This window comes from Nematolebias whitei, chromosome 22 (genome assembly GCF_014905685.2).
Source record: "Nematolebias whitei isolate Nwh7 chromosome 22, NemWhi1, whole genome shotgun sequence".
Classification (NCBI taxonomy): Eukaryota; Metazoa; Chordata; class Actinopteri; order Cyprinodontiformes; family Rivulidae; genus Nematolebias; species Nematolebias whitei.
The window spans coordinates 253,842-263,829 of record NC_056519.1 but is presented as its reverse complement, the minus strand read 5'-3'; the positions used below and the strand labels follow the sequence as shown (position 1 = coordinate 263,829).

Genomic DNA, 9,988 nt, shown 5'->3' with positions numbered 1-9,988 from the left:
GGGCAGGTTGAAGGGAGGTGGCCTGCCTGATGTTGGGGGCAGGTTGAAGGGAGGTGGCCTGCCTGATGTTGGGGGGGGGTTAGCTGGCTTGAGCTTAGCTACCTGTTGCTACCTGCTACAAAACAGGAAGTGACAATAACTCATGTCTGAAAGGTCAGATTTTAGCCAAACTTGTAAGGCTTGCAGCTGGACTCATACTGATATGGGTGGAGGGTGATTTCAAAGATTCGACATATGTGCACACTAGTGGACACATGCGGGAATGGCATGAGAGCGTTCACGATGGCGACTGGGAGGCATTGCTGGAGCTCCTGCGGTCGCAGGTGATGTCGAAGATTTGGCAAATGTGCAACCTGGTGAACAAGTGCAGGATAGGCACAAGAGCATTCGTGATGGCAACTGGATGGAGTCGCTGGATCTCCTGCGGTGGCCCTAAGGCCGGAGTGGCGCTTTGCTGCGAGGGCCTTCAGTGCTGCTTGCAGCTTTAATATCTTGTGATTCTTGTGTATGTTCCTTTGACTGAAACTGGCACAATAATTTAATTTCCTGCGGGATCAATAAAAGTTCTATCTTTTATGCAGGGCTATTTTTGTCATATCCAACATTCTGACCTAAAAGGAAGGTCAGGCTTTTTTCCAGTTAACATGAAATATGGAGTCTGCCCCACACATCTGTTGTAACATCTATTAGAGATAACAGCAGCAGTCTGAACTGCAAATGTCCACAACTCTTAGGCAGTTTACTCTCATTTCGCATACATCTAACCATTTCAAACACAGTTCTCCAGGTTCTTTCAGCTGTCCCAGTCTGATAGGGAGAATAAGGTGCTGAAGTTTCATGTGTAATACATTTTTACTGAGCAGTGAATGAAACTCATTACATGTAAACTCAGTTTCATTATCTGATCTTATACATTTGACTTTTCCATAAACATCAGCAATGAACTTCTCTGTACCTTTAGCAGTATCACTCTTAGCTTTTATGAAATAGGTAAAGATGACTCCTGAATAATAATCTGTAAAAGCTAAGGTATATCTAAAACCATCTTTAGCTGCTGCTTCTATAGGTCCAGCCAAATCTGCATGTACAAGGTCAAGTACACCTTTAGCCTTTTCATCAGGGTCTCTACTAGGGATGCACCGATCGAAAACTTAAAATTCCGATCCGATCCCGATGCCTAGAACTGAGTATCGGCCGATACCGATCCAGTTCCGATATCATGATAATCATTGATTTTATACGAGGCTGTAATAATCTCCTCTCAAGTACAATTTGTACAAATATATTCATGCATGTCCAAAAAGGCAACTTGAGGTAAGTTTTATTAATGTTGGATAAGTTTTAAAGTTAGAATTAAATCCTGCTAACACAAAACATGTTTCTTTTTATTCCTAGTTTTAAAGTGGATATTAAAGTGATTAATTTAAGTGATTGTTTAAAGTTGTTTTATATTTTATAAGGGGCAGATCTAAGAAATATTTTCTTCTTTCTGAACTTTTTTCATTCAATTTTCTTTTTGATGATTTTTTTTTTAAATTTTGTTTCTTTTAAATGAATAAATGAATTAAATTAAATAAAATGTTAAATGTCTTCAAACATCTGCTAAGTTCATGACATAAACCAACAGACATGTTCCTGTTTTTAGTATTTTACATCACTTTATAATGTAGCTGTTTATGTTTTTAATATAATTTTCAAATCATATGTTTATGATTGTCTACTGTTGTACTGATAAATATCTCCTGGAGGGTAAACTAGATCTTGACTGCAAGTATCAAACTGTGAAATCCTTTGTTTTCTACAACTGATAGTGGTCGGTCATTAATGATGAAGTTTATCAACTTCTCTGTAAACATGAGAGCTCCGTGGTTTGAGCGACGTCTTCTTCTTGTTCAGTCCGAAGCAGGCAGTCTGATCTGGGTCAGCTGCTCTCAGTCTGTCCCTCCTCAGAGACGGGCAGACTGAGGGACAGAGTGGACGCTGCTGGCCGGGGTCGAGTCGCCTCTTTCCTGTTGAGCAAAGAGCAGCGCCCCGCTGAATCCCCGGAGCTCAAATGTCCATCGTAAAACTAACTTTACCGTGGTTTAATGTGACGCTGTGGCTCTGCAGACAGTGCACGATGCTGTCTTGTGGTGTTTAGTGTAAAATACTTCCACACAGCGACATGTTTAGATGAAAAGTTTGTTAGCTGTTAGCCACAGTGCTGCTAACTCAGTCCTCACGTTGTAGCTGCTGCAAACTATGAACTGGATTTCCTGAATGTGAGGCGGGTCTTATTACTCTGGGTTCATGAGACACGCCTCCGTTCAGGAAATCCAGTCCATAGTTTGAAGCCAACGTGCATCACGGATCGAAAATATCGGCAGGAGGATCAGAAAATCCGATACGTAAATTATGCTGGTATCGGAGGCCGATACTGATACTGGATCGGATCTGCCCCATCCCTAGTCTCTACTCATGCTCTGAGTAAATTTACCCTGTATGCACACTTCACATGTCAGATCAGACTTCTCAGTTTCCCCTTTAATTCTCATTACTTCTGTAACACTCCAACACATCATTTTGATTACAGTGGCCTTAAATTTCGTGCCATGTTTGAATGTTATAACATGCATTACATTCATCCACCTCATCTGTAACTGTATTTAAATAGAACAGTGTCATAAATATGAATATCAAAAGCCGTACCATTTTTGTGGATGAGCCGGTTCTGTCCATCTTTAAAGATGACTGTCGCTTCTTGGACAATAGCAGCTTAGACTGAAAAGATGTCCGTAAAAATGATGGCACATATAGTACGTTCATCAGCATCATTTCCACATTTCGGCTCTTGCTGTCTCTCAGGTGAAACCTGGCAGTGCCCTTCTTCAGTGCAATATGCCGCTGGCCCTCTCTCCATCGGTCAACTCCAAAACATGGCTGAGGCTTAAAACTCATCAAAATCCTTGAATTTAATTATGTCTGTCACAATGTGCTTCATTGCACCCTAGTCGATGATTAGGCCCTTCACCTTCACTCGAAAAATTCACTTCACTCCAAACAAGCCAAGATGGCCGCGCTCAGAGCAGTTGCAGCTTCACAGGCTCCCTGTGCAATCCCAGTTTTCATCCAGTCATTCGTTCAACCTTTAAAACAGATAAGTCACATTGAGCCTCGAAGACTCATTTACAAGTGAGACCTGTTTGGACAGACAATAGCTACTAATACGCCAAACTTTTAGTTTTCTAGATTTGCCTTAGAATCTAGCTGTTTTTTGTTACTTTTCTTTCTTTTTACTTTTCTTTTTTTTTAGCCATCCTATTGTTAAAAAAAATAAAATAATGACTTTTTATAACTGTTTATTGTTGTCGCTGTTCATTGTTGTCATTATTCTTTGTTGAAATCAGGTCTCTTATAAATGAGTCCTCGAGGCTCAATGGGATTAACCTGTAGAAATAAAGGTTGAATGAATGAAAAATTGAACTGAGAGTGACCGCTGGCCTGGAGATGAGTGTAGACCGCAGAGTCCTGGCCTGATGTTGTTGACCTTTCAGGGATGAAGATGTTCACATCCTGGACAGAGAGGAACGATGGTTTGAGAGAGGAGTAAAGGAGGCCATCTTTGTGAAAAGAAACCGTCCATCATTAAACAGGGGTGGAGCCTCCAGGTTCAACTGTCCCCCTCTTACAATGCTGTGATTGCTAGTATCACTCAGCCCTCTGTGAACAGTAAACAGCCATCAGGTGCTAATGATCCATTGTTAGGCTGATGGTCCTTCTTGATCATGTGATCAGCTGGTTCTGGTTGTCAGCAGCAAAACTGGTTGATCCACTCTGAGAAGGTGCTATTTAAGAGACTGAGCTGAATACAGCACCTCAGACTGAGGAAGTCCTCAGGATGAGAGACGAAACGTTTCTATATTTTTTTGTTTTGTTTTTTGTTTTTTTGAATGTCCAGAGGACCAGATTGAACTTTTTTGGATTTTTCTACCTGGATTATTGAGCATGCATCAGGATATTTTGAATCACGTTGGTTACGTACTATAACCCCAGATTCTATGAGTATAGACGTAGCCCTTTAAGCGTCGGGCCTCACTGGCTCCTAAATGGCTGAAGAAAAAGCTATTTGGGAGCCGATTACCCGCTCTTAACGTAATTTATACGGACCGGGTGGGGCCCACACAGCAGGTGGGCGTGGACCAAAATTTTCAGTGTAATGCTTGCATGACAGGATGGAACCCACTAAGCTACAGCTCTTAAAGGGCTACGCCTATACTCATAGAATCTGGGGTTACAGTAGTAACCAACGTCTCGAACAGAAACTACTTGGGGGCGTGGTGTCCAAGTGACGCATGCGCATTACTGATTGTTGAAGGTCTCTTTAAGAGTGATAAGTCAGCCAGCCTCCTACCATCACTGGGGAAAAATACTCCATTAAATAGGGTATGGAATACTATTAAAAAAATGTCTGGGAACTCAAGAGACTATTATTTCCCAATAATTAAGGATAATGGAAATATTATAATAGATAATAAAAGTAAATCTGAAGCATTAGCTAAAGTATTTGCAAAAATACATAGTACGGAGAATCTGAATAATAATGAAAAAAGAGGACGTGAAATAACATTAAGGAGGAATATTGAGTTGCTTGATAATGATGAAGATAATGAGGATGCTATTAATATGAAATTTTCTTTAATAGAACTAAATAAAGCATTGAAGAATTCCAAAAAATCAACTCCGGGCAAAGATCAAATTAATTATTGCATGCTGAATAATCTTAGTGATGTGAGTAAGGAAATATTATTAGAATTATATAATAAGGTGTGGGAGGAAGGAAAACTACCAAACAAATGGAAAGAAGCCATTATTGTCCCTATTTGTAAACCTGGGAAGGATGTAAATTTAGCAGAAAGTTATAGACCAATTGCTCTAACTTCATGTGTAGGTAAAGTTATGGAGAAAATGATAAATAACAGACTAAATTATTTTTTAGAATCTAAGGAGAAAATAAAGGTATATCAATTTGGATTTAGGAAAGGGCGAAGTACGATAGATCCAGCAGTATGTCTGGAACATGAAATTAGACGGGCCCAGGCTAACAGGGAAAGTGTGATTGCAGTTTTTCTGGATGTGGAGAAAGCATATGACATGTTGTGGAGGGAAGGGTTATTGATTAAAATAAAACAAATGGGTTTAAAAGGTAAAATAGTTAGATGGATACAAAATTTTTTAACTGAAAGAAGTATCAGTGTAAAAATAAACGGTGAAATAAGTTCAAATTATCAAATGGAAAATGGTACTCCCCAAGGCAGTATAATTAGTCCAATATTATTTAGTATAATGATTAATGATATTTTTAGGAATGTAGATAAATCTTGTGGCGTCTCATTATATGCAGATGATGGGGTTATTTGGAAAAGGAGCAAGAATACAGCATTTATTGAAAGGAAAGTACAAGAGGCATTAAATAATGTAGAAAAGTGGGCATTAGAATGGGGATTCAGATTTTCAACATCCAAATCAAAATTTGTTGTTTTTACAAATAAAAAATTAAATCCTAATATCAGTCTCAAACTGTATGGGGACAACATCGAAAGAATAGATCAATTCAAATATCTAGGCATCTGGTTTGATAAAAAACTTACATGGAAAATACACATAGATAATATTGTAGGAAAGAGCAAAAAAGTTCTAAATATAATTAGATGTTTGAGAGGTAAAGAATGGGGTGCAGATAGGAAAGCATTAAAAACAATATACGTTGGGTTAATAAGGTCAATTTTGGACTATGGAAGTATTTTATATAATTCAGCTTCAAACACATTACTAAAACAAATAGACAGAATACAATATCAAGCTTTAAGGCTTTGTTGTGGAGCTATGAAAACTACCCCAGTCTCAGCTCTGCAGGTTGAGATGGGGGAAATGCCACTAGAATTTAGAAGAACACAAATAGCCGTAACTTACTGGGCCAATATTAAAGGGCATAAAGAAACTCATCCTCCACTAAACACTCTTCAACCGTGTCAAGAAAAAGAAAAGAAACAATTTAACAGTTTTGGATGGAAAATCATAGATAAAACTGAAAATGTCAGAATAAATAATTTTCAAATTAGTCCTGCGGTTGCTCTTCCTACTGTCCCACCATGGATCACTAGACAGATCACCACTGACCTAAGCTTATTGAAACGAGGGAGAGAAGTAGATAGTACTACAGTGGAGAGATACATAGACAGGGAATATTCACAATATATTCAAATCTATACAGATGCATCTAAAATGATAAATAATAAAGTTGGTGTAGCTTTTGTAATACCAGATTTAAATATTATGAAAAATAAAAGAATACCTGATAAACTAACAGTATATACAGGAGAATTAGTGGCAATCTGTATGGCTTTAGAGTGGGTCGAAGACAGTGGAGGAAAAAAGGTCATTATTTGCTCAGATTCAAGTAGCGCAATAATAAGTATTCAGGAGGCACAATCAAACTCAAGGCAAGATATTATATTAGAAATAACTCAATTAATTTTCAGGATTAAAAGTAATGGGTCTGATGTCAAATTATTATGGATTCCAGCTCACATTGGGATTGTAGGAAATGAATTGGCGGACAAATTTGCTAAGAATGCTGCAAAAAAAACCAACGTGGATTTAAATATTAAAATAAGTAAAAGTGAGGTCAAGAATATAATAAAACTATATTGTAAAAATAAATGGCAAGAGCAATGGGATAGAGAAAGTAGTGCTAGGTATTATTATAGCATCCAGAAAACAGTTGGGGACTCAAGGAAAGGTAATAGAATAAAGAAAGAAGAAGATATAATATCGAGGATGAGATTTGGGCACACGGGATTAAACAGCACACTGAAAATAATTAACAAACATGATACAGGTTGTTGTAATCACTGTGGACAAACAGAAACAATAGAACACATTTTCATGGAATGCAATAAATATACACACGAAAGAGAAATGTTAAAAAGAGAATTAAATACAACTAAATTAGAGATAAAGGAATTGCTGCAAAGATCGTCTGGGGATATAAGTTTTAACAGCATCTTTAGGTTTTTGAGAAGAACAGGGAATTTGGAAAGGATTTAGTTTTTTTTTTTTTTTAAGAATCTTGTCCATACTCCAATCCAGAAGGTGGCGGTAATGCACCTTAAGCTGTTTGCCAACCGCCATAAAAAGACAAGAAGAAGAAGAAGAAGAAGAAGAAGAAGAAGAAGAAGAAGAAGAAGCCTCCTACCACCTGCTGCTTTCCGACAAGATGGCTGTCGTTCCTGAGTGCAGAATCCTCACGTTCAGCGTTTTTAAATGGAGCTCGTACTCCTCTACGTATTTACCTGAGTGAGTACCGTACACATTAGCTGAGCCGATGTTCGCGTTAGTGTCAGGCGACTATAGGCCCATGTTGTCCTCCGTGTATTGTCCAGACGGCCGGACTGGCCTACATCGTCTGGGATGCTAGCCTGCTAGCACTAGCTAAGTATCCGACGTTGACAGTAGTTAGGAAAACGTAGTTGACAGTAGTTAGGAAAACGTAGTTGACAGTAGTTAGGAAAACGTAGTTGACAGTAGTTAGGAAAACGTAGTTGACAGTAGTTAGGAAAATGTAGCTTCCCCAAAGCCTTTTGAGGTGAATTGTATGAGGTAAACAACAATAGATGAAGACAACGTAATGTCAACTTGAATCTGAGCCCAGTAGTTGAGCTGTAAACATTCTTAACGTAAACAAAATCAAAACATAAGACTTGTATTATCAAATTATATTACTTTGAACCATTTGGAACTCATAATTGTATTGTTAATAATATATATATATATATATATATACACATAAACATTGTGGTGCTGTAGTTTGTGGAAATAGGTCTTTGCATATTTCGAGCTGATATCGGTGACTGGTGTATATAGTTAGTTTTCTCAGCTGTAATGAACCTGTTTATATCTCACTAAAACTTATGTGAAATAAAAGTTAAGACTGTGGTTCACTTTTACCATGTAGAGCCATTTTATATCAGTAAAGTCACTTCTATGAAAGCAGTAGTTTGTTGCTTAGCAAGGAAGCTAACAGTATGCTAGCTGCTGCTAACCGAAGCATGTTGCACTTTTTTAGATTTTTCTACCTGGATGCATGAAAACATGTTGCACAGTTTGACTCCAAAAGCACTTTCATTCTACATTATTAATAGTTTGTCAAATTCTTGAAGTCAGACTGTCTGGACGAGCTAATGTTCTCCTCAGGATGAACTAACCTTTCTCCACTTCTGTTTATTAGGAACATCTTGGTGGACAAACCTAACGACCAGTCTTCTAGGTGGTCTTCTGAGAGCAACTACCCTCCACAGGTAGGCCGATGAAACAGGTTGTTTTATGTAGGCTGATGACCCAGGCTTTTATGCCCCTTTTCCACCGCTCCTACTCTGCCCTACTCTGCCCTGCTCAGATCAGATCTTTACACGGTGCATTTCCACCGCACGTCAGGACCGGTACTGGAGACGTGTCCAAGATCCTGCTAATGAACTTTTATGAACTTTAGTTCACCATTAAGAGTGAGAGTTCAGCGATGAGTTAAACTCAGAGCAGTCTTCTCCTCAGATAAATAGTTAAATTAATATTTTTAAATATGAATGTTTCTGCTAAATTATTTTATATATTTACATATGAACATTTCTGCTTAGTATCCTGAGACAACTTCTGTTGTGACTTGTTGCTATATAAACTGAATTATTTTTATATATTTGAAATTCTATATTTTTCTTCATCATTTCATGTATTTGCACTAATTGTGTCTACTTTTATTGTTCTATTTAGATATATGGTTTTGTTTTTTGTATACAGATTATTTTATTTTAGTGATTTAAAGTGTAATTCTTGTTTTGTGGTTTGTACGTCTGTGGGTTAAAATAAAGTTGAACTAAAGGCCGCATCTCTTCTTTAAACATGTTTGAGGGAAATATTCCTGAGAGATCCAAGAATTTTTTTCAGATTTTTCAGCTGAGTTAACTTTAATTAACAGATTTAATAAAGTCAAAGTGAAAACAAGATTTCATGATGAAGCCGGCACCGTTTATTTATTTTTAATCTTCACTGAGAAAAAAAAACGTCATTTTTTATACAAAAAATGGTTTAAAAAAAAGTTTCCACCCTCCGTCCCAGTCCTCTTGTCTGCCAGGGCTTGGAATCCACAGGTCGGCAACTCGTATGATCCTCCACGGTGATTAGCTCGCTCTGAGTTTTGTTGTCTGTCACCAAGCACAAAAAAATGTCTGCACTTGAGCATTAAACACGGTGTTGTCATTATTACCATTACCATCTAATCACAAACAGAACTGGTTTGTTCCACTTTGGAGTAAGCTGTTGGGGGAAGAATCAGTTTTGTTGTGTGTTTCCTTGACTGATGAAGCCTTCTGGATCGAAGGCAAAATGTTTCAGCACAAAAGAAGAAACTGTCCAGATGACCTGACTGAAAAATGTTGGATTTTATACCTGAATTATTGAGCATGGACTTTGTTGTTGTCATTATTGTTTCAAAAATCTTAAAAGTTAGTCCAGCCGCTGCTCTGAGTTCCGAGTAATTACAAATGGCGAATCAGTGAAGAGTTTCTGAGTCCGGTGACTCCTCCCTCTGACTAATCAGTGACCGACAGTGTTCTGATGTCACGTTTAGGTGCCGACTCAGCTCGAACGCTCCCACAAGAGAAGCGGGGACAAGAAAAAGGGGAAGAATCAGCCTCAAATCAGCTAAAAAGTATTAGTGGAATAGCGCTCAAAATGTGGCTAGTTGGGGCTCAATAGGAGTGGTGAGAAAAGGGGCAATTAGTGTGACGTCGTTTGATGAAACAGGCTATATTTGTATGTAGTTTGATGAAACAGGCTATTTGACGTAGGCGGATAAAACGGGCTGTTAATGTGATGTAGGCTGATAACCCAGGCTGTTAGTTTAATGTAGGCTGATGAAACAGGCTGTTAGTTTAATGTAGACTGATGAAACAGGCTG

The 9,988-nt window shown here is 38.1% G+C and overlaps 1 protein-coding gene across 1 annotated transcript in view; it reads left to right on the top strand.

Annotated features, from left to right (window-relative positions):
* Window positions 1-6,213: 6,213 nt before the first annotated feature.
* mkln1 (muskelin 1, intracellular mediator containing kelch motifs) overlaps window positions 6,214-9,988 on the top strand; it is a gene marked incomplete in the record, with an annotated part of 120,689 nt that continues 116,914 nt past the window's right edge. Inside the window, 2 exon segments of the mRNA XM_037695953.1 lie at window positions 6,214-7,335; window positions 8,267-8,336. Of these exon segments, the coding sequence (XP_037551881.1) occupies window positions 7,256-7,335; window positions 8,267-8,336 (150 nt within the window).